We start from the raw sequence: 25,225 nt of genomic DNA, 5'->3' as shown, positions 1-25,225 counted from the left end.
TTTTGGTTTCTGTATTAATGCGTTGTCATGCACTTCCTCATCCGCTGCTTTATTCTTATTATGCTACTTCATCATTCTGACTGCACCTGAACGCAGCACCATTTATTAACACTCACTCTGTGTGTGTGTGTGTGTGTGTGTGTGTGTTCGTTCATACACTGAAAAACCTTTGCAATTAAGTGCACATGAACTCATTGTGATTACCCCTGTTTGTGTGTGTGTGTGTGTGCATGTATTAATGTTTGTGTGTGATGAAGATGAGGACCTTTCAAGGTGTTTTTTGTCAGCGTGATATTTATTTAGAAGTTTAGTCACACACACATCACATGTAGTTGTCAGATGAAAAGCGTCACGCCTGCACATCCGCTCCAAGACGCACATTTATTTAAATAGACGATGTTTCGGTCACAGCTAAGATGTTTGTTAGGTCCAAAAAAGAAGCAAGAAAACTGAATAACTTGAAATAAAAAGGTCAAGAAGTGCGCCATGAACACTCACCGCTGTTCAATGCTCAGGTGAACAGGAAGTGATGATGGTCAGAGCAAGAGGAAGAAGAAGAAGAAGAAGAACCGGGCAGTTAGCATGGAAGTGGAAAGGAGGGTTATGTTAAGAAACGTTGTGTCCCAGGAAGAAGTCCCATCCACACTGTTTGATTAAACTATGGAGCTCTAACCTCTCTCTCTCTCCCCCTCAGGGTAAGGTGGCTCAGACGGCCTGCATGTCGGCCTGTAAACACATCTCCACCTCGCTGATGCAGCTCCTGCTCGACCCGGAGGTCCGACAGATCTCCATGGGAGCTCTGCACCAGCTCTACACCGACGTCAAGGAGTGCGAGAGTGAGTGTCGGCGTTGTTACGTTAGCATGCTCGGCTTTAACGTCACCCACCTCCTCCCCTCTCTCTGTCAGCCCCGTCAGTTATCAGTCACTGTACCTTCACCCTTCTTCCCTCCTTCCTCCCTCAACTCCTCCTTTATCCTGAACGTCTTAATTCAGTAGTTTTATTTCTGTCCTCCTCTGCTCCTTTAATCTCTCCTTCATTACATCTTTCATTTCCCACCACACAAAAACACATTGATGCGCACACCCAAAAACGCACCTGGAAAGTCCCGTGTAGTTAATCAACAACACGGATAAAACATGTTAAAAAGTTTGGAATCACGTTCACCAATGAGCTTGCCATGTGTGCAGGTTGCGTTTGAGAGCACAGGGGGCGCTATGGATCAACCAGTCACACAGTGAGGGGAGAGCATCCCTCTGAAAACACTCCTCTCCTTTTTTCTGCTTTCTTCCTCCCTTCTCCTCTCCATCATGTCGTCCTCCTCTCCTCCTCCCATCCCACCCTGGCTCTCCTCTTCCCTCCTCGCCTTGTTTTCTGGGACTTTAAAGATGCAGAGGAGCTCTCGCAGATGAAGGAGGGGGAGGAACGAAAGAGCGGGAGGCGTCGTTGGCTCCGTTTTTACATGATGGAGGCTCTTAGAGTCACAGCGCGGGTCACATGGTGTGTGTGTGTGTGTGTGTGTGTGTGTGTGTGTGTGTGTGTGTGTGACGTGATGAGCGGTGACATGCGTGCAGCGCTGTGGAGGGGTTAGGAGGTTACAGAGTTACTTATTCATGGCAGACGGAGGGCTCCGATGAAGAAAAAGCTGGCAAGGATGGAGAGAGATGGAGGGACGGATGAAGTGGAAAAGAAGCAGGAGACGCGAAAAATTTGAGGGATGTCAAGAATTCAAAGGGGGGAGAGACAGACGGAGGAGGAGACCGCAAGGCAGCGAGGAGGTGGGGTGGGAAAGAGGGATTAAGTTTAAAAGGATGAATGAAAGATAGACAGACAGAGCATGAAAGAGAAAGCAGAGAGAGGAACAAGGGATTAATGGAAAGGGGTGAAATGAAAAATGCAAGGTGGATGGATTAAAGGGGAGAGATGGGAGGATGGCATGGAGGGATTAAAAAAGTGCAGATATACTGTTCAAGTATAACCTTAAAAAACTGAGGAGGGGGAAATGAATAAAAGAGGTGGATTGAGTTTAAGAAAAATGGAAGAGAGAGAGAAGGAAGAAGAGGAGTGAACGTGAGGAAAGATAAGAAATGGATGGACAGAAAGAGGGAAGAAGAAAGAATGAGAGAACAATCCAAGGAGATGATGAAAAGAAAGAAAAAATACACAAAAGGAACATGTTGGAAAAGTGAACTGAGGAGGGATTGAATGAAAGAAGAGGGTGATAATGAAGGATAGAGCAGAACGGGATGAAAGAGCTGGAGGAACAAGAGGGCCGAGAAAATGGGATTAAACGAAAGAGGTGTGAAATAAAAAAATGAAAGTAAGAAAAAGAAAGAGAGTACATGGATGAGAGGAGGGATTAAAGGGAAATCAACGGAGGGTCTGAAAGGAGGAGGAAGCGAGGGAGTGCAGAAGAAAGAGGAATTAGAGGTGAAATGAAAGGAGGAATTTCAGGAGTGCGACAGATAAAAAGAAAGGGAGGTGCAGATGAGATGAACACGGTCGCTGTGGAGGGAAGGTGGAGAGGAGGAGCGCAGAGGAGGAGGAGATACAAGTGAGCGCAACATGATGAAAGAGTAAAGAGTGGAGGTGGAGAGAAGGAAACGATGAAAAAGAACAAAGACGAATAGACAAGAAGTTCATTTGAAATGTAAAAAAAATATTATAGCAAGTCTGGAAGGAAAAAACAGATGGAGAGAATAATGGAAAAAGGAAAAATGGAGGAGAAAAGAATGAAAGTCAAAGCAAGAAAATGCAATTTGAAGGAAATGAGAAGAAGGAAGATAGACAAGGAAAAAATGGAAATATTAGAAGGGAAAACATGCAGAGAACGAAACAAATGGCGCGTAAAAGTTAAGAAACTGATGATTGGAGTGGGAAAAAGAAAGTGTAAAGGTAGGAAGATGGAAGGAATAAATGACAGGAAGGTAAGAAAAAATGAAAAAGATGAAGAAGAAGCATCAGAAAAACTGACAGAGTTTAGCTTCAGCCTCTTTTCTCCGTCCCCACGATCCTCTTCTAACCTGATCCAAGTCGTTTTTCAGCCGAATCCTAATCAAACCTGCGACAGATCACAGGACGCTCGGATGGATCTCTGCAAAGGTCAGACGACCTTAAAACTGGTAGAAAGTTGAAGTGAAGGTGGAGAGAGGCAAAGAAAGGAGACGGGAAGAAGGTGGAGGAAGGTGAAGGTGAAGGAGTGAAGTGAGGAGCTGAAGGTTAAAGTTAGCAGGTAGAATATGGAGGTTTGGTGTGGAGGACGGATGAAAGGTTAGCTTAGCTTTAGCTTCACAGCTTCGTGTGTGTGTGTGTGTGTGTGTCACGGGGGTCACTGAAGATGGCAGGCGTGTAATCAGTGCTGTGGTGTGTATGGCCTTGTGTGTGTGTGTGTGTGTGTGTGTGTGTGTGTGTGTCCTGAGGTGAAAGAGATTAGCCACAGGCTTGCTCTCCCTCTCTTTCCGCGGCACTCCTCTTTTCTCTCATTCCCTCGCTCAGAATACCAGTCGGCTTGTTTACGGGGGCCAACTGACGCCAAGACCCCAGCTCACACTCCGTACGACCCCGACACACACACTCGCGCGCACACACACAGGCGTCACCCTGGGTTCAAAATCCAACAGTCCTCAACTGTTCTCAAACACGCAGGCGAAGCCCTGTACAAACAACAAACACACACACACTCGACAAGCCCACCGCTGTCACACACACACACACACACACACACACACACACACACCGTCACACACTCACATCCATCAGGACAAATGCTTGAAAATCTCCATCGTCCACACACACACACACACACACACACATTCAACACAACCTACATTTAAACGCACTACAAAACCTTTGCTCTTTCACACACGCACACACACACACACACACTCTTTCTCTTTTTCAACAAGAGCCGGCGACATGACTCTGACACCCTGCCCTCCCCTTCCCTTCCCTCCCCCTCCTCCCTCCTCCTCCTCCTCCTCCTCCTCCTCCCCAGGCTGTCATTTGTCTGCCAATCTATCCCGATGCATGGCGAATCCGACCAGGTCTTTTATTATTCCGTTTTTCACCCTCTTTTTTTCCTCCTCCTCCTCTCTTCCCTCTCTCCGGGGGTGGACTGGGGGGGGCGGGTTTGTATTTTCCCACAGGTTTTGCCAGAGCCGGCCCGGTCGCAGGCTTCCAGGGTGACACGTTGCTTCTGGCCTTCAGTGACTTGAGACAAGTAGGTCTTTGTCTCCCTCGTGGTCCTCTCTCCTTCGTTTTCTCTTTCTCTGTTTTTTTTTCGTCTCTCCACTATCTTTTTTCTACCTCCCCCCTCCCTCGTCCTTTTCATCCTTCCTCCCATCCTCCCTCACGCCCCCCTTTCCAGTCCTCCTCCAACGCTTCCTCCTCCTCGTCTTCCTCCTTCATTTGGTTTTCTGATTCTTATTCTTATTCTACACCCCCACCTCCATCTCATGTCCCTCTCTTCCTTGTTTGGCGACTTTTTTTTTTTTTTACCTCCTCTGTCTGTCACGTCTTTTAAAATTCCAACATTCCCACAGAATTTCTCCCTTTTCTTTATGTTTCGCCGTCAATCGAGCAGTCTCTGGCGTTGTCTACGGTCGTTTGGTTTTGCAGATAAACGCCGTTCCCCCAAATCATTGCAAAAAGTCTTCTTCAAGAAATCAAATGTTAATCTACGAGCCTAAAAGCTGCACCAAAGAAAGTTTTCAAAATACATAAATAGATGAACTCAAAAGGTGAAGAAACACAAACCCAGATCATGACTCCTTCTCTGGAGTCTGTGTAAAACGAGTCTTCGTTTAGCTTTATTTCATCAGGCAAAAGTCTCATTGTAACATGATGGACGGCTAGACGGGATTCTTTCTACCTGCGTGACGACACTGCTAACAGACTTCAGCTTTCGGGTGGATTTGAACACCATCCTTGTACTGGTTTCAGGCCGTCTTTAAGGCCGTAATCGTGAAATGAGCGTTGCTGGTCTCTGTTAGCAAGCAGCAACAGCATCTGGCTTGTAAAACAGTGTGATGGAGCTTAAGATGCTAACAGAGCTGAAGATGCTAACAGAGCTGAAGATGCTAACAGAGCCGAGGTCGGACTCTCTGTACCGGAGCAGTGACGCTGCTCTCTGGTTAGTTTAACTTCAGGAGCTGAGATTTCGTCAACATCCTCCATCGCTGTGCAGGTGAAAGCTTCGCTCTAAATCTCCACACCCGCTCTGGACCGCTTCATCCGGGGCCGAACCTGGGTCCTCGGACCTGATGTTGAGAAACAGTTGGGTGCGGGAAGTGGTCCCGGCTGTGCGCTGGGGACGTCTTGTTTTGGGGTCCTGGGAAAAAGCGAGCAGAACCAGCCGGAGGAGGGACAGAACTGGACGCCTCCGCTGTGTTCTGCAGAATACAGGATGTTAGGCGGAGTGTGTGCGTGCGTGCGTGCGTGTGTGTACGTGTGTGCGCAGGCTCCGTATTTCGACTTTACGAGAAAAGCGTTTGGCAGGCAAGTGCGTGCGTGCGTGGAAGCGCGTGCGAGCGAAGTTGTGTTTCCCGTCGTCGTTTTCGAGTTCGGGAGAGACTGTGGTGTGTGTTAGTGTGTCTGTCATCGTCGCTGAATGTGTGAAACTGAGCGGAGGGCGTGTGTGTGTGTGTGTGTGTGTGTGTGTGTGTGTGATCGCTCTGAATGTGTGAAACAGGGCGGAGAGCCCAAGGAAAGTTTGTGTGGCTTTCTGGCCACGTTGTGTGTGCGTTTGTCATCGTCGCTGTGAAAGTGTGTGTGTGTGTGAAACTGAGCGTAGAGTGTGTGCGTGTGTGTCCGTTTGTGTGTCGTCGCAGTGAATGTGTGAAACAGGGCGGAGAGCGAGTCAGAGTTTGTGTGTCCGCCTGCCCGTCTTTGATGCGTGCGTGTGTGCGTCTTTGTCGTGGTTGTTGTTGAGTGTGTGAAAGTGGGTGGAAAGTGTGTGTCTCTATTTTTGTGTGTGTGTGTGTGTGTGTGTGTGTGTGTGTGTGTGTGTGTGTGTGTGTGTGTGACAGCGGATGACGGATGGGCCGGCAGGACGGAGCAGGGGACGATGAATGAGGTGACAGACAGAGACGGATAGCCCTTTATCCCTCCGTCACAATCCCTCTTTCTCTCTCCCTCTCTTCTCTTTCTCCGCCTGTCGGGATGATGCAGTGCCTCTTGTTCTCCCGCTCGGAGGAGGAGAAGGAAGGGGGGAAGATGGGGAGAAGGAGAAAAGAAAAAAATTGCATTCATCCGGCATCGATGTTTACTTCAAACCCCCTCCTTCGCTCCCACCGCCGGCTTCATCCTCCGTCTCCATCCCCTCTTCCCCTGCCTCCTCGCCCTTCCCTCCGTCTCCTCCCCCTCCTCCTTTAGCCGATCAGAATCGGTTGACTCCGTCGCTCCTTTTGGAGTTATTCAGCCTCCTTCGCTCTTTTGCTTCTTTCTCTGTCGGCCATTGTTTTTCTCCACCATTCTTACGCTATCAAAAGGATCCCTCCCACCCCAGTACGCGCTTTCATGCGTCATTTCTGTGTACACATCTGCTCCAGCGCATCTTTTTGTGTGCGTGAGATCGGCATTCTTTCAGGTAAATTTTTCATCTCCGCGTGTCGACGTGCTCGCTTTCATACGTGCTCATACGTGATGCTTTCGGCGTGTGTGCGCGCGCCTTTGTGTGTGTGTGTGACCTGGTGGTGAATGGTCGATAAATCACGCTGACGGGGCCGTTTGTTGTGTGGTCGGGTCCCGGTGTTCTGGAAGGTTCCGGGGTCCTGGGACAGGGCCGAGACAGGAGTTCCCCCAGGACACACACGCACTTTCACACACACACACACACACACACTCACACACACACTCGTAGATGCTGAGATGGACACACACAGCGAGCGCAGGGTGAGACGAAAACATGGTTTGTCTGCGACGCAGCGTGTGTGGAATCAGGAGGGAAACATACATTTTGTGTGTCTTGAGATGTTTTCACCACAGTCGTGTTGTTTCCAGGCTCACAGACTCACATCATACTGCATCATCTTTAATGTTAGGTGTCGTTTTTTCCAAACCTGGCGCCAAAACGATGCTTTTTCCATGCCGTCTTACTTTGCAGAAAGGATAAAAGTGTCAAAAGACATGCTTCTGTTCCTCAGAGCGCGATAAACATCTCGAATGCGTCACTGTTTGATTGTATCTCAACACAAGCAGCCGTTCAAGATCGTCAGCTGAGAATCAAATCAGCCAAAATTCATGTTTAAAGCAGAAAAAGCATCAGACTCAGAATCCGCTGCTGGTTCTTGGACAGCTCTCGGTGCTGCAGACACATACCGGTCACTACCACAGAGCGCTTCGGTTCCATACCCAGTCCTGAATATCGCACTGTTTCTCCTTCAGTCTGAAGTTCTTTCCATTTGGCCTGAAAAACGTGGCCTGCCGTTGCTTTAACAGATGGGAAAGTTCTCAGGTTCCTATTGCATGAGATAAACACAGCAGCGTCCCAACTCCACACCAGTACCCTGAAGTATACACTGGTTATTAATCTGCAGGGTGTCCTGCAGCTCCTCTGCTTTCCTCTGCGTTGCCCATCATCGCTTAAAAATCAGCCAAATTTACTTAATTTTGTAACCATCCAGAGTAAAACGACTGATTCTACCCTGTTGGGCCACAAATCAGGTTATATTTTACATTCTGGAAATGACATTAGAAACAGTCGGTGTCGTGTTACATTCGAGGACGACGCATCTACACATTCACAGCAGCAGATGATCTGTTTTTAATGGGCCGTTAGCGTCAGTGGTTGTTTAGCTTAATGGCCAAAGGCAGGTGTCAGAGGCGGGGTGGTCTTATTATTATGGTCTCATTAACTCAGCAAACTAGTTTTTAACAGACTCATTTCTTTCATCCTTTTACCTGATTGAAGACATGCGTGAGCACAGAAGAAATCAAAGCTTTGAAGCTCGCTGTGTGTCCAGTTTCATGGACTCAGTCAGGCTTATGGAGTTTCCATCATTGTAGAGTTTCGATTTTCTATGAATAGTTTTGTTATCTGTACCTGCAAATAGACAGAAAATATGGCTGAATTAAGGCTCCGTGTAATGGCTGTGAGTCACTCTTTAATAAACCCATGAGAGCCCAAGCTAGCATCCTGAAACGACTTATTTTAACTGGCCAACAGTTCAAAACCCCAAAATACTCAATTTCAAATACAACATGGACTGAAATCAGCAAATTGTCACATTTGAGAATCTGGAAAAGCTGAACCGGTTCAAGTGAGCGTTATGTAAAGCTGTGAAGCTCAGAGGCCGGCGTGCTTTCAGCAAGCGCTCGCCCGAGGGGACACACCCAGGGTTCATTTAACCTGTTCTTACGCCGCACTCTCCTCTGGCTCTCCCTGTATCCGACTGAAAAGCAGCAACTCACGGCCCAGATTTTCACTTCTGCTCCATCAGACTGTCCAGAAAACGGCTGATTCACTGTAACAAGCTTATCTGAGCTGTCAGCAGCTTTCTGCTGTTCTCTGCTATTGCTAAATAATTTGGTGAGCGTAGGAGGCTGATTGTGTTAGAGTGTGTGTGTGTGTGTGTGTGTGTGTGTGTGTGTGTGTGTGTGCGTGCGCATGCTCCCCAGGCTGCCCTTCTCCACAGATCCTATCAATCCTCCTATATTTAGAACATTCAGAAGTCTGTGGTTACTTCAAACCTTTGGCTGGCCCTCATGTGTGTTGGTGTGTGCGTGTGTGAGTGTTGGTGTGTGTGTGTGTGTGTGCGTGCGTGCGTGTGTGTGTGTGTGTTGCGGTGTGGCGTCCCCCCAGAAAAGTGCTTGCAACAGTAGAGTTCCACTCATCCCCTTCTGCACTCCTTCATGCGCCAGGCATTCTTCCACCTTCGGCCCAGTCGTGTGTGCGTGTGCGCGTGTGTGCATGCATGTATGCGTGCGTGCGTGCGTGTCTCTCTTTTGTCATTGATTGGTCCCGGGTTCATTCCTTCGGTTGACCACAGACAGTCAAATTCCATCCATTCATCATGTCATCAATTTTTCCCTCTGCCCTCTTTCTTCTCCTTACGTCTTTTTATTTTCTCAAAGTCTCGAGTTTGTTGAACTTTAACTCTTTTCCTTCTTTCTCCTCTTCACCTTCATCTCTCTTCCCATTTTCCACAATATTTGTATTTCTCTCGTCACCTTGATTTCCTCCTCTCCTCTCCTTCTCTGAGCTTCTTAGTTTCATCCTCCTCTCCTCGTTTTCCCTACACCTCCTCACCTCCTCCATCTCTCCTCTCATCAGTTCCCTCCTCTGTCCTCATTAATTTCCTCCTCTCCATCTCTTCTTCTCGTTGTCATCTTTCCTTTCTTCCTCATCCGTCTCGTCCACTCACTTGTGCCTGTCCTGCACTAACTCGATTTCATTGGTTGGTTTCCTTCACGGCACGCACACACACACAGGTTTGCTGTGAGAGCTGACGTTTGTGTGTTTCCCGACCATTACCTCACGAGGCTTCCCTCTCCCTCTCCAAAAGCAACATGTCACAGCATGACAACTGCTCCCCTTCTCCTCACTCTGTGTGTGTGTGTGTGTGTGTGTGTGTGTGTGTGTGTGTGTGTGGATTGACCGGCGTAGCCAGTAGCAATTATCTAGTGACAGAATAGCAGATTCTCCCCCTCTGCATGTGTGTGTGTGTGTGAAGGTAATAGACAGGCTAAGGGATGAGATGAGGCCCAGTGGGAGAGGAAACCTCCATCTCACCTCCTCGTAACCCAGACTAACGAGGCAGCGAGAGGGAGGGAGGAAAAAAGAGAAGGGATGGTGGAAGGTATGGAGCCATATTTTAGGGAAAAACAGAGCGTAAATGTAAGAATACTTAGAAAATGTCCAGCTTAATGATTTTTCCGTACATTAGAGTATCCGAGGAAGGAGGAGACACACACACACACACACACACACACACACACACACACACACAGCTCCAGTGCAGTGTTTTAGCTTTAATATGCTGATAAATACACACCGCTCACATTAGCCAACCAACATATACACAGATAAAACTCCCATTATACTGCAATTTAATACGTTTTCACTCACACTTAGCTTCATGCTAAGTGTGCTACAGCTACATGCTAATCAATCCAGCCCATAAGGTGGAGTCTCCGTCGCCCATACGGATCGTTCAGTGGTGGCAATGATCACAGATCAGCACGTTATGCAGCCAATGTGTTAAAATCTTTAAGGTTGGCTGGTTGTACTTCAGCTGCTGTCGTCACAGGAGAGAGCAGTGGCTGCTAATTCACACAAACCCTGTTTGAACAATCGGATTTCCATTCATATCCACTGCTTTTTCGATAGCTATCCGATCCGTAAGACATAAATGGGGTCAGAGCGTCCATAAAGAGGTCATTCGTAGCCCCTATTATCCATAGAATGGAAAAAGCTGGAAACGCATCTGCTCTCATTCAAATTGAGCAACAGGTGTGCAAAATGTGCAGATATCAAACAGTTTATGGTCGTACGAGGGAAAAAAAATCAACTTCTCTCTAATAAAGGCTCAGTTTGTTAAAAACACATGATACCTTCGACTCAGTGCCTCAGTGATGTGACCGGTCTGGGGTAAAGCTTGTGCTCTTGTACAGCACTTGATCAAACTGGGATGTCGGACGCAGCGAATTTCACACATTTGTAAAACACATTTCCTACATCTGAACAATCTACAGCACGAAAAACAACACGCACCGAGCAAATTCATCCGTCAGCGCAGCAGGAAGCCTTCACTTGAATCTGTCAGAGTTTGCTTGTCGCTTCATTGTTCCCGACTCGAGTGCACATGCTACTTAACGCGGCTCACTTCCTGTCATTCGCCCGACGCCGACCAAAAGAAGTGATACACTCCTCCAGGAAGTAATCCCTCAAAATCATATTGTCTCGCAAACTTTAGTGTTGATGCAGTTACCTTTGCGGCGTGTTGCTGTCGCTGTCTTCAGTGTCGCATACGTGCCTTTTTTCTGCCGTGTTTAATTTCAGCTCCCGCCAAGCTCGTCGTACGTCAGCGGGATTTATCCCCCGAGGTTCGATCCAGAGTTCGTCCTCAGCCAAGTCGAGCTGAAATCTACGCCCAGAGAGCGAAGGAGTCTTTGCAGCTCAGGCAGGAAGTGATGCATGGGGGGAAAATGTACGGAGAAAAGAAAGCGAAGGATCGGGAGAGGGGTAGACGGAGGTGAGAGCGAGGACAGGAAGAGATAGACGAGGTCAGAGAGATGGAAGCAGACAGAAGAATGTGCTACCGTCACATTCCTGAGGACTGTGGTCACACGGGGACAGCTGCAGCGCGTGTGTGTGTGTGTGTGTGTGTGTGTGTGTGTGTGTGTGTGTGTGTGTGTGTGTGTGTGTGTGTGAGACAGGTCAGGTTCAGAAAGAGGACTGCTGACAAAGCCGGGACCAACTGTACACATGTGCGTCAGGGTTGAACGGCGGGCGACAGGTCGACCTTTGACCTTTCAACTCCACATTCAGACATCAGACCGGTGGAGAAAGAGGAGCGGTCGAGCGCGGGAACGGACGGCGGATAAATGTAAGAGGAGGGAAGGCGGCGGAGACGGGAGGTCTGCCCAGAAAGGCGTGAATGAGGGAGAAAGTTAACACGAAAGACTAGAAGTGAATCTAAAGGAAGATGACAGGAAAGGAGGGAGAGAAAGAGCGTCCTGTCCAGACTCTGAGGCGAAAAACAAGACATGAATGTGTGAAAATGTGGACGGAGCGGAGCAGAAAGCGAGGGATGGCGCGTGAAAGAGTGCAGTCAGGTGAAAGTGATACGGCGGGTGAAACGGACGTACAGGGTGGTCTCCCTCTCTCCCCCTGTCTCTCCCTCTGTCTCTCTACCTCTCTCCCCCCCTCTCTCCTCGGGAGGCTGACACTTCCCTTCATCCGTTTGACCGCTCACAGAAGGGGGGATGAATAGAGGAGTGGAGAGGGGTGAAAGAGCGGGATGAGCGGGGAAGAAAGAGGGGCGAAGGGAGGATGAGCAGCAGACGGACATCTAAATGCTCGCCCGCCGATCTATTGGAAGACACACACAAACAGCGGCTGGACACGCACACATCGGCACGGGTGCAAAGAGTCTGCGCGAAACGCAGCAACACATTCGCTTTTAGTGGGCAAAGTTTCGGGCGGAGAAACACGAAACGGCTCCGGGACTTTTGTCCGTCCCCCACGAACGCGCTCATAGAAATGTTGGTACAGCCTGAGAGACGCGCCGTGTAACCATGCAACTGAGACATCCCGGGTTCAGATCTGGCCAAGGACTCTCGCTGTGTCCCATTGGCCGATTTCTCTGCTTATGCTTCCTGTGTGCTTCCTGCGGCTTGAAGTTAGCTCTTTTTTCATTAGGAAATAGTAAACGTTGTGGTTCGGCTCCTACATGATGCAACAGATCATCTAGACTTAGTCTGAGATCAGAAAATGATAGAAAGAGCTGCACAAAGCAGGGCTTCATGCACTTCTTAACTCTTAGTGTTTGCATGTAAACACACATCAAATATAAGTATAGTGTGAATATAAAGTTGTCGTTCCTTCTGCCAAACAACGCGGATTTAAAAACACGTAGTAGAGGAAGGAAATGGCATCAGCACCAAACTTTCCTTTCGTCTTGAATTGTACCGTCGCTCCTCCGCTGCCTCTCCATAGTCTCATCTCGCTCTCCTCTTCCTCCCCTTAAAGTGCGATTACTAGGTGTCATGGTGGCTGACGACCCTCAAACACACACACACAACTTAAAGCAGGTGCAGTGTGAGGTCAGGGAGGGGGGAGAGCTAACGGCCAGACCCCCAAAACGCTCTCATCCGATCACACACGCAGCCGCCTACACATCTTCCTCTACCTGCACACACACGTTCGCAGCAGGGTGTGTGTGTAACGACGCTCAGTGATCCCGCTGAGTTCAAGATAACACAGCAAAAAAAAAAAAACAGCTGCTGCTCCAAATGTGTGCGTATCTGATTTATGAGCTCCGGCTATTTTTTGTGTGGGAGAGGTCAGTGCGTGCGAGAGCGTGCGTGTTCCTCGGCCCCTGTCTCAACTTCCTGTCCCGTCTGTGAACGGCCTTATCGGCGTGACGGCGGGTCAGGCAGTGGTCACGGCAACAGGGCCATTCAGCGACCTGATTGGACCGGGTGGGGAGCGGCGGTTCGCCGCTTCCGACCGACGGTCAAGTAGTGGTCAGGATTGAAGGGAGGGGTTGTGGTGGTTCAAGCTCAGTGTAAGATACACACACACACACACACACACACACACACACAAAAATTAATCTCTCACACACATTAATAAATGTCTTTGAGTCCTATGATCGCAGATGTCCGTGCACACACACCCTCTGTCTTCCTCTCTCAGATCACGTCTTCTGTCACACTGAATAATTACTGTCAGTCAAACTTATTTTTACACACACACACACACACACACACACACGCACACAGTGGCCGTGTGGTGACCGGGTCAGGTCATTGTTCTGTGTTATCAGTTTTGACCTCTCCATCAGTCTCCCCGATATGACCTGCATCTACACCCCTTCCTGTGTGTGTTTGTGTGCATCTCACATTGTGGGGACATACATCTGTTTACACAGTCACACTGCAGGGACTCTCCTACCTTATGGGGACCAGAATGTGAAGCATTCAGTTTTGGGGTGAAGGCTTGGGTAAGGTTAGGATTAGGCAAGTCGTGGTTATGGCTGTGGTTGGGATACGTCTCCAGGAAATGCGAAGTGATGGAAACACCCTGTGTTTTTGTGTGTGTGTGTGTGTGTGTGTGTGTGTGTGTGTGTGTGTTTGTGTGTTTGTGTGTGTGTCTCCGCGGTCACTCCATGGTCAAACCAAAAAGTCAAGCCTCTTAAACAGCTCTCACCTTTCAACTGTTTCCTGTTTTGGGGTTGTTGAGGAGTCAGAGGGTGAGAGACGTGTTCCACTCAGGCTGCAGTCTAACGTTGTGAAACACTTTCTGGATCTGCAAATTATTATTTTTCTGCCTGCAGTTGAATCAGTGTGTGAAGCAGTTTGGGGCCACACAAAATGTGAGTCCCAACCATTTTTGACAGCAAATAGAAGAGACAGAACAATGCAATTTATATTAATTAAGCAAATAATACTTATTACACAAAACAATCAGGAGTTCTTTGCTTGATTCAGATAATTAAATAACTTTTATTGGATCACAGTTTGCTTCCAAATTAGTGCTCATCTTTCTTCTCAATGAAGCATTCAAGCTAATCCAGTTTTACACAGTGGTTTGAGTTCTTATTGACAATTAAAAAGTGCCAGAATTCAGATAAATTAACTTAAAGTAATTGAATCCACATAAAAATGCAGTTTAACCCTAAATAACTCTAATTGATTCAGTCTAACTTGCCTCTTACAAAGATCTGAATCTGAATCCAAACAGTGGTGGTTAAAGCTTCACCGAGGTGAAGTCTGAAAAGTGGACGAACCCAACGTGAACTCCCGGCCCAGAATTAACCTCCACAAAGTGTCTGGACCCAAATTGACTTAAAAAAAGTGGCTGAGGCCAAATTGACCTTTTTAAAAAGTGCTGGAGTCTAAATTGAGCTCAGAGCGAAGCTAAAAGCCGCTGTTTTTCTAGCCCTGTTTGTTTTGGAGTATTCTGTCTTTATTTGCTTTATCAGCGCACAGAGCAGCTCCCAGCAGGCCCCTCTGACTTCAGCCTGCACTCGTTCATCGTCTCCCCGTTTCTCACTCACTCGTTCTTCCTCCTCCGTAACATCTAGTTACCCTCCGCCTGACCTCCTTCGCTCCCTCCTTTCCCTTTCTCCTGCAGTCCTGTAATATTTCCCCAATCATTCTTTTTGAGGTTTCTCTCTTCCTTCTCATTTACCTCCTCTCATTCTCTCTCTCTCTCTCTCTGTCTCTCTCCCACTCCGTCTATGTCTCTCACTCACCCTCTCTCCATCTGTGTAGTGTCTAATTGACAGCAGAGACCCCTGGTTGAACCACCAGCACTTTTCTCTCCTTCTTTTTTCTTGTTTTTTTTCTTGCCGTGCTCATTCCATTTCAGCCCTGTCACTTTTTTTAAGGGGTCGCGCAACTTCTCTGTCACTGCTGCCGAGAGGGGAGGCGGTGGGGGGAGGGGGGGGGGGGGGTGAGAGATGGAGTAAGTGAGACAAAGATGGGGGAGAGGAGAGAGAGAGGAGACGAGAGAAGAGAGACGGACACAAGTTAGTTATGTAAGGAAGGTAGATTTGAGTTCAGAGGAGTGTAAATAACAAGTCGTGTACGGGTTCATGTTCTCAGTCGCTGTTCCCAAACAGCATCTGGTCACTTTTCAGACAGTCTGCAGTCACTTTTCCTCTTAGCTCAACTCGAGATGCTGTCCAATAACATGGACAGAGCCCGTTTTTCTTGATGTGGAACTGAGGACATTGAATGTTTCTACAGTTATAAAATTGCATTGTTTAGTTTTCTTTTTTTTGAAGTAGTGTATTTGAAAAGACATCGAATGTTTCTACATTTATTTAATTGCATTGTTTAGTTATTTTTTTATCGAGTAACAGCGAGTTTGAGAACACACATCATGCATGTTTTGTTCATTTTCTAGTTTTAGGTTTTCAAGGTTACAGTTTCTGATTGAAATGAGCTACTTCCTGTTTTATTTGCGTTTAGGCCGGTCGGCGTTTCACATACATTAAAACAGCAGCACCAAACAAGCAAGCGAGTCCACCAACCAGCAGCATAATGACATTTCAATACTGCAGACAAACAGTTGTTTAATCACTTTCCCTCCCTGCGTTTGGAACTCCCAGCTACCACAGCTTGACCATTTATATCTGTATGACACACATGTTTCTATATCCCCTCAAATGGCAGGATTTTTTGTATCCAGACCATTGTTTGCTGCTAGTTAGAATACCTGGATGCTCTGCCTCCACATCTGGCTGCTTTTTAACCCATCAAAGTCTTTGTACCAACCAAATCCTGGCCTAAAATGTCCCGTCTTTCGTAGTTTAGATGCTTTTTGATGAAAGTTTCGGCCTCCTGTGTGGCACCCAGCCCGCTGAAGCGCCCTGAAGCTCCAGCGGTGCTGCTCTGTATCCGACCTCTGGCCTCTTCGTGTGGGGGAACAACACAAAAGCTAACTTCTCTACAGGGAGCGATAAAGCATCGAGATTTTATCTTTTCCTTGCTGCATTTTACCCGCACATTACAGTCGACCCACTGTGGATTAATAAAGTACAGTATGTACGGTGGAGGTTGTGCTGTATTGTGGTTGCTGGCAGCCGAGTGCTGCGGTTGTAGAAACGAGGCTGCAGGCAGATGTACAAAGATACAAGCTTTTGGTTTTAATTTAATTTTTGGCCCTCCACTAAGAAAGAAAAATTAGTTCCCTGTTGCGAAGCGATAACATCCAAGCTTACTTCATTCCATTCATAGTTCAAGATGGAGTGATACTGTCCAAGCTGCAGGGTACAAGTTTGTGTGTCGTACTTAGAAAAAGTAATGCAGGCACTCACAATGAAGTTAGAAACAAATGTTAGAATAAAGGAGAAGATGGAGAAGGAAGAGCGAGAGAGTCGCTGTTTGTGGGAGCTCAGTGAAAGTGGAGCAGGTACTGTGAGCACCAGCAGCCGGACAGCACTGCCGATAACCTCTGAATGTGACCCTTGACCTCTTGCTTTCAGAGGTCAAGAGCTGACTTTGGGGTTAAGTGTAAAATCCTCTTTCCAGTCAGCAGACGAGATGGGCCACACTGGTTTTTAACGGAGCTTTCTCACATGAGTCAGCAGAAAATAAATCAACAGAAATCAGTCGCAAACAAACAGTTTTCTGAGCTCATGTGTTCATCTCCTTCATCCAATCATGTGTTCACACAGTGATGAACCTCGTGACTGAGCCTTTCCAGGATGCCCGTTTCATACCCAACCTGATACTCTCACCTGTTACCAATCGACCTGTTTACCTGTGGAATGATCCAAACAGGTGTGTCAGGAGCGTTGACACTAACGTCGTCAGTTCATTTCTTGTGGTGTCGTTGATGTGAAGTGTTTAATCCGTTCGTAAAGACGCCTGATTGTGAGCAGCTTCTCCCTTTTGTCCTCCTCTCTGAGACCTTTGTCCTAGAAGCCTGTGGCAGGTCACGTGACACTGATGGGCAGGTATCATAGGAATTTTGTTTGTTTCTGTCCGTAAGAAAACTCTTCGGTGACCTTTAAACCCTGACGCTGACTGAAAGGTCGAGATGTTAGCAAAGAGAAAGAGCTGAAAAATGGCAGATGAGTGCTTTTAGTGAAATCTTACCGCGCTGAAAGGACAGTGATGGACAGCTGTCAAGAAAGGCGTGATTGACAGGTGTCAGTGCGGTCTTTGAGCGTCGGTGGTGACCTTTGAACTCTGATCTCGAATGCGGGTTTCGTGATGGGAGCTGAGACGTCTGATGACGGACAGGCGTCAAAGCACTTTCTCTGTTTTTGGTCTCTTGAAGGTCACATGTCAGTGGACGGCTGCACAGATTCCCAAATTTGTTGACTCTAGACTGAAATGTTGACTTTTCAGAAAGCTTTTCTATTTGCTGTCGGCGCGGCCGTCTCTGGACTTTGCTGCTCTGTGATCAGCGGCTGTTTGTTTGGAGTGAATGAGGAGTGATATCTAAAGAAATGGACCGGTGATGGATGGACGGACGGGTGCCAAAATGGCTGCTTCTCTTGATAAAGGTCAAATCCACTTTCCCTGCTTTTAGTGACATTTGACCTCTTGTCTGTCAAATTCAGGAGGAGACGGACAGCTGAGAGAGCTGTGAGAGGAGAGGAGGAGGAGGAGGAGGAGGAGGAGGGAGGAGGATAATGGAGCTGAGTTTAAGAAGAAGTGAAACTCTTAATTTTTTTTTTCGCTTCATAGCTGAAACATTACATAATCACAACTCTGTGCGTGCGTGCGTGCGTGCGTGCGTGCGTGCGTGCGTGCGTGCGTGCGTGCGTGCGTGCGTGCGTGCGTGTGTGTGTGCAGGGTGTAAACATGATGAATTCTGGGTGACCCTGACTTTTGGCCATTAGGAATGGGAACACGGCAATTCCCCGACAGTCCCAAACAAATAAATCTAGCACACAGCCGGAATAACTATTAACAAGTCTGCTAAACACTGAGGAGGAGGAGGAGGAGGAGGAGGAGGAGGAGGAGGAGGAGGAGGAGGAGGAGGAGGAGAGAGGAGCAAGAGGTATGAATTGATTGAGAGGGAGAAGGGATGGAAAGATGAGGGAGTAAAGCTGAGGAGGAAGAGGAAGTAAGAAGACGAGGAGGAGAGCATGGGGAAGGGGAGTTCAGTTAGAGAGGGAAAGATGGCAAGGAGGAGTAAAGCTGAGTTAAAGAGGAGGAGCAAGAGGTATGGATCGAGAGTGAAAGAAGGGATGGATGAGAGATTGACGAAGGAGAAAAGCTGACAGACAGGATGAGGAGAGTGGAAAGAAAGGAGCAGGTAGAAAAGGAGGAGAGCTTGGAGAAGGAGTGTTCAGACAGAGAGGGAAAGATGCAAAGGAGGAGGAACAGTTAGGACAGCGAGAGGAAGGGGGAGGACAGATAGAGAAGGAAAGAAAGGAGGAAAGGAGAGATGGAAAGAGGGTTGACGTGGAAAGAATAAGAAGAGTAAGGAGGAAGAGGAGGACAAGAGAGGGAGAAGATGAGGAGAGGGGAAAGTTAGAGGGAGCGCATCTAGAGATGGAACAGAGGGATGAAAGATGAAAATGCAGAGATGGAGACAAATGTGGAGGAGGAGGAAGTAGAGGAGAGCGAGAGGAATGGGGAGTGCAGAGAGGAGAAAGGAGGGATGGAGAGGTGGAAAGGAGTCAAGTTGGCATGGAGAGGATGAGAAAAGAGCTGGAGGAAGGAGGAAGGAACGAAAGGAGTGATTGACTGTTGAGTGGGGAGGGAGAGAAAAGAGAGGTGCAAGAAAGTAAGGAGACAAAAGGAGAAAGGGAGAAGGAGGAGGAGGGAGGAGCGAGCGAACCCCATTAGAGGAGAAATGAGAGAAAACAAACAAGAAATGTGAGGGTAACTTTGTTTTTGTGCTCGTCCCCCTGGAAGAATAAGAGGAAGCAATAATCAGAGAGAGTGTGTGTGTGTGTGTGTGTGTGCGAGAGAGAGAGAGAGAGAGACTGTGTGTGTGTGTGTGAGAGAGAGAGAGAGGAGACAGGAGCGATAGCGCGGGGGAGGTCATGGCGAGGTGAGAGAGGGGGAGCGAGACGGAGGGAGAAGTTCAGCGAGAGGTGAAGAGAGAGACCTGCCGTTTTCTGTGTGTGTGTGTGTGTGTGTGTGTGTGTGTGTGTAGGGTGAATTGGGGGTCAGGTGTGTGTGTGTGTGTGTGTTTGCCTGCCAGGAGGACCTGCTGGCTCGCGTGTGGCTCGTTTCTCTGGAAGGCCGACGCTCTCTCCATTCTTTTTTCTTCTTCTTCTCTTTTCCATTTTCATCAGTCTTATCTGCCTCTCCTCTTCCTCCTCCTCCTCCTCCTCCCTCCTTGTTGCTCTTCTTCTACTGCTTTTAACCTCCATCGCTCCTCCAACAACCAAACTTACCTACTGACCTCAAGTTCACCCAAAACTCCCCGTGCTCCTACTTCTTCATGTCCTCTCCTCTCTTCCTCATTTCTTCTTCTCCTCCTCTATCTCATCTTTTTTCTTTAGTCATTTTCTTCCTCTTCTTACCTCTCTCCACTTGTTTTTTCTCCCCCCTCATCACCTCTCACCCTCCTTTTTCCTCCTTTCTCTCTCCTTCTTCTACTTAAATCTCTTCTTCTCTTTTCATGTCTTTAATCTTTCCATGTTCATATCTGTTATCTGTTTCTCTCATCTCCTTGTTTCTTTTCCTCTCCTCCTCTTCTCCTTCACTTTCTCCTTTCATTCCTCCCTCCCTTCTCTTTGCCTTTCTCCCCTCATCTCTGCCTTTACTAATTTCTTCTTCTTACCTCTCTCTCCTCACCACTCCTCTTCTTGTTCCCTTTTTTCTTTCTTTCTTTCTTTCTTTCTTTCTTTCCCTCCACTCCTGTGCTTCAAATTGTCTCCTCCTTCACACCATTTATCTTTCCCTTCCTCATTTCTGCTCTCCTCTTCTTCTCTTCCTCTTCTTTCATCTTTCTTTTCTCTCAACTTCCCCTTTGTCTATCTTCATCTTTTCTATCTCCTGTCACCTCCTCCTCTCCTTCCCTCTCCTCCAAAGAAAGGAGGAGACAGAGATGCACTGAGCGTGATTCCAGAGTAAAGACAGCGATCCGCTTTCAGATAACATGAAAATCTCATGAACCTCAGTCGCCAGCTTATCTGTGTGTGTGTGTGTGTGTGTGTGTGTGTGTGTGTGTGTGTGCTTGCTGACTACATCTTTGCATGCACGAGTGTGTGTCAGCATGGCTTTTCAGGGTTACTTCCTCTAAACAGACAGCTACAATATCTATCTTTATCAAACATGCTTTCACCTTGTATTTACCTCACACGCGCACACACACACACACACACACACACACACACACAAACACACACACACACACACACACACACACACACACACACACACAGGGAGGTGCATGTACACATATAACTGCCTGCACACAAGCAGATGCTGACATTCTGACAAACACCATCAAAAACAGCTTGTGTTTGAGTATGTTTGTTTGCTATGCTAACACACACACACACACACACTTTCTCATGTGCCTGCAGCTAATTAACTGACAGATTTCTTCACATAAACTCACAGCCGGATGATATTTGTGCTTTATGTAACAGCCTTTATTTGTGTGTGTACCTGTGTAGGTGCAGCCTGTTTTCATACAGCGAGTGTGTGCGTGTGTGTGTGTGTGTTTGTGCTTGTTTATATGGGAAGATTAGCAGGTCAAAACTCGGCCGTTCAAGGGTGAACTCGGGGACAAAAGAGAGAGAGAGAGAGATGAATACAGAAGTGAAAGGAGCAGAGGGAGGAAGGGAAGTGTGGGAAGAAGGAGGGAGGAAAAGATCAGGAAGTCCACATCAGCCATTCGTCTTGTAGCCTCCGTCTACGGTCAGAGTTGGAGGAAACATCGGTTTTAATAACTGTACGGTGGCCGAAGGAAATATTTAGGGCACTTCCTGTTTTCACGAATAGCTCTCATGAGGTGAAACGAGGTAAAAGTCGAGACCTCTTTTAAACGAGCGCCATCAAACTCATGAATTCAGCCCCTCAGCTTTGATTAAATTTTTTTAATCTAGTACAGTGGTTTATATGCACATGCAGTGTTTTTCTGACCGACCTCAGGTCAGCTGCATGTAAGTTATGTGTGTAATGGGATCAATAAAGTCTGTATCTATCAAATATGTAATAATATAATATGATTCTTAGAGAAAGGAAAACTGGTTTTATTTTGATGAGGATCCAGATGAGGAAGTTCAGCTGTTACAACAGTGTGTTTTGTTATCGGAAGAGATGCAGAATTCAAGTTAATTGGTGAAATTGTTCAGTTTTGGAGAAATGCTACAAAGATTTAGCTTCTTATGTAGATCATTTTAAAACGATTGAACAAATATTCGATTAATTAAAGAGTAACTTAACATCCCCTGAAAAACTTGTCTGTGATGTCATCGTGTACTGCAGGGTGTGTCAGTACACTGTGACATCACAGGTGGGTGTGGTCACATATGTCACATGGCACCAATCAGTGATGCTGTGTGTGATTTTTATAGTTTTTAATTAGAATTAACAGCAGCTCATATGTGACGCAGAGGAGAGTCATGATGTACGCGTCACTTCGGAGTCCAGCCTCATTTTAAACGACTGATTTCCGACAGGTTACTTTCTACTCTTCCCTTAATTACTTAAATCTCGTGCTTGATAAAACAAAATGGTAAACGACAACAATGTCAACAATGCCACAAATCCTGCGTCCCAATTGGTCGAGTCAGTAGGCCTCATTCTGTTTGCTGTCCAACTGTTGGACGACCTGCAGGTCAGGCGGCAGCCCGCCAAGTCAGTAGGACGAAAACGAGGCATCATGCTGTCGACTGAGCGGAGAACAATCCAGCACCGGCGAAACTGGAGGCTAAATTTGTTCAAAACCACGAAAAAACCCACAGAATTCAACGTGTTTTCCCTCGTTCGCCCTCCTCGATCCCCTCGTTCCTTCGCTCCTCTCCAAACTTTGAAAGTGTGTCACCCTCGTCTTCTGTCCTTCTCCTCCTTCCTGTTTGCCTGATGCCCGACGCTCGCTATCTATCCATCTTCATCTGCCCTTCCTGTACCCCGTCTCTCTCCGTCTGCGTCTCCTTCCATCTTTACTCTCTCATTTTCTCCCCCACATGTGGTTTTGCTCTCCATCCCTCTGTTCTCCTTCCCTCCCTCTCCTCCTCTTCTCTCATCCCTCGCTCACATATGGTTTCTCTCTCTGGGTCTGTGTGTGTTTGGTGTTACCCAGAGTTCACTGGGGCTCCCTTCTCCTGTGTGTGTGTGTGTGTGTGTGTGTGTGTGTGTGTGTGTGTGTTTTATAGACAGAGATAGAGAGACAGAGTGTGTGTGTGTGTGTGTGTGTGTGTGTGTGTGTGTGTGAGGTAGAGTTCAGCAGGGCAGCAGCAGGTTATGCAACACTTTCAAATGTGGGCCACTTAGAGGAAGACTTCACCCCCTCGTCCTTCAGCCTCGGTCACTTTCAATCCTTCCTTCCTTCCTTCCTTCCTTCCTTCAGCCCTCCTCTCTTCCTCTCCTCTTCCTCTCGTCTGTTTCATTATTTGTGTGTTTCTTTATCTGAATGTGTCCAGTTAAAAAAAAGGCTTTGCAGACGAGTCAATGAAGCATCAGTGAAGAGCTGAAAACATGAACATCAGCATGTTCAAAGTTAGGTTGCAAATTTAAAAGTAAAGAAACGCTTCAACTTGTAAAAACGTCATGAAGTGTAATAAGTTACTGGGAAACATCAGCAGCATCTCAACCTTTAGCATCACTGCCAAAATACCAGTTGTAGGGAGGCAAAGTAATTTAAGATTAAGTGTTAGTCCTTTGTAAACAGTCGGTAAAACTTTGTTTTATTTACGTGTGCAAACATGCTGAAATCCGTACCTTTCAGAGTTAATAATGTTAATTTAAAACGAGGATGACCTCACAATTTAGTCCAGAACCTGACCAATACCTGATGTTCGGGGCCGATGCTAATGCTGATAATAAGGACTAAAAAGACACACATAATATATACACACACACATTTTGTTTTCTTTATTTTACAGTTAACAAAATGACAGCAGTGCACAGAAAAAGTAAACTTCATTGGGAATTAGTCAACATAAACACCAACACATCTGTTTTCAGACCGGTGTCAGCCCATTCTGTCAGGTTTTCTCATGTATTTTTGGGAAATGTTAAAGCAGGTCAGATGTTAGCAAGCTAACGGTGGCTAATTCCACCTGTTAATGCAAGCGGTTAGCAAAGGGTTAATACAGGTGAATGTGGTGCTGCTTGTTTTCAGTGTAATGATGCATAAATCTCTGCTTGCTAAGCTAAGTGTGAAGATCAGCTGGTGCAGCCAGGCTAAACACAGTCTAACAATAACATCCGAGTCAGACGTTTTGACAGGATTTCATGATGTGGCTCATAGATTCATGCCGTGAACCGTCGTTTGCTGTCACGCTGAAATGATTAATTAGTCGACAAATTGGAGTTTTAAACTTTTATTTGCACAAATGAAAAACATCTGTAAACATGACCACATCACACTTTCATGCTAATCTCCTTCCAACAGTCAAATTGGGTCGAAGTGTTTGAGATTTTCTGCCATAATTTGATGTAAATTCAGTTTGGTGCCGACAGACGTTACTCAACATGCTGACGTGCGAGCGTGGGCCGTCTGAGTCGGCGGCAGGATGCCGGTGTTTATCTTCTCGCTGCTTAACGGATAACTGAATCTCAGCGGTGAGTCACCAGGTTTTGGTTAATCTCCCTGCCTGTCTCCTTCCAGCTGCTGGACCTGTTCACGCAGTGGGATTGGTCGACCTACCTGGCTGACTACGGCAAACCCACCTGCAAATACCTGAGAGTCAACCCACACACTGCGCTGGCCCTGCTGGAGAAGTGAGCATCCACCCAGTCCTTCCACTCTGTCCTCATTCTGTCCTTCTTTCTACTTTTAATCCTTTCAAATAACAGTTTATCTGCTCACTGGTTAAACAGTTAATCTTCTTAAATCTCAGTACAGATAAACTGTCATTAAAGAAACAGTTCAACATTTGTGGAAATGTGCTATTAGCTTTCTTTCAGAAGGTTCGATGTGGACATGGATATCACTGTCATGTCTGCGTGTTAAGCGTAAAGCTCGAGCCAGGATGTGGTTAGCTTAGCTTAGCATGAAGACTTAGTATCTAAAAGTTCGCTAAACCTCACTAATTAAAACATTGTGTATTGTTTGTTAAACCTGTAAAAAACTACAGGCTGTAACTTTGCCAAGCTAGCGGTTTATCCTGTTTCCAGTCTTGATGCTAAGCTAAGCTAACAACCTCCTGACTTCAGCTACACATCGATCTTCTCATTGGAAGGAAAGGAAATACGTGCATTACCACAATGTTCAACTGTTCTTTCAGTGGAGATAAACAGATTTGTTGACAGCGAAAGTCGTCATTATTTGGCTTTTTGATCTCCTTCCATCTTTACCTCCATCTCAACTGCTGCTCTCTGTCTGTCGTGTTTTGACAGGTTATTTAAGCCGTGAGTATCATCTGTTTTGTGTGTGAGTAATGTCGCATTTTGGTGTGTATACAAATGACTTAGTCTACGAAAGCGTGTATATACAAGTAAGTACGAAGTCGAGGTGTGTAATATCACTTCATTCCGTGGTTAAACGCACGCACGTCCTCGTGGAAATGAACGCGTGTCATAACGATACTGATGTTTATCGGCGTGGCCGTTGAACACCCACATGTTACCATCAGTTTATCAGTGTATAGCCTGAGCTGCTGTGGAGATAAAAACACACACACAACCTGCATTCACACAAGTTAATCCGACTGTGCATCGCCTCCTCAAACTCTGACACGTGCTCACACACATGCATGAGTCGTATGATCCCGTCCGGTCGACCTTCCTCAGTCAGTCAGAGCTCCAGAGGGCCCAGGCCCGGTGGTCCCTCTGTGCCCAGGAGGAAGCACCCTGCTGGGGCTTGTCTGCTCTGCTGGGCCCTTGAACTTCCTGGAGGTCCGCTGAGCACACACACACACACACACACACACACACAGACCTTAAAACCGAAATGTCCTTTTCTT

The 25,225-nt window shown here is 47.0% G+C and overlaps 1 protein-coding gene across 1 annotated transcript in view; it reads left to right on the top strand.

Moving 5' to 3' along the window:
- exoc6b (exocyst complex component 6B) overlaps positions 1-25,225 on the top strand; it is a 77,580-nt gene that overhangs the window by 46,389 nt on the left and 5,966 nt on the right. Inside the window, exons 19-21 of the mRNA XM_076724726.1 lie at positions 695-836; positions 4,145-4,218; positions 23,929-24,041. Coding sequence (XP_076580841.1) covers positions 695-836; positions 4,145-4,218; positions 23,929-24,041 — 329 coding nt within the window. The remainder of the gene's footprint in view (positions 1-694; positions 837-4,144; positions 4,219-23,928; positions 24,042-25,225) is intronic.

The sequence above is a fragment of the Chaetodon auriga genome, chromosome 24, assembly GCF_051107435.1.
Source record: "Chaetodon auriga isolate fChaAug3 chromosome 24, fChaAug3.hap1, whole genome shotgun sequence".
Lineage (NCBI taxonomy): Eukaryota > Metazoa > Chordata > Actinopteri > Chaetodontiformes > Chaetodontidae > Chaetodon > Chaetodon auriga.
The sequence above is the reverse complement of the archived record's forward strand: the minus strand, read 5'-3'. Positions and strand labels throughout refer to the sequence as shown.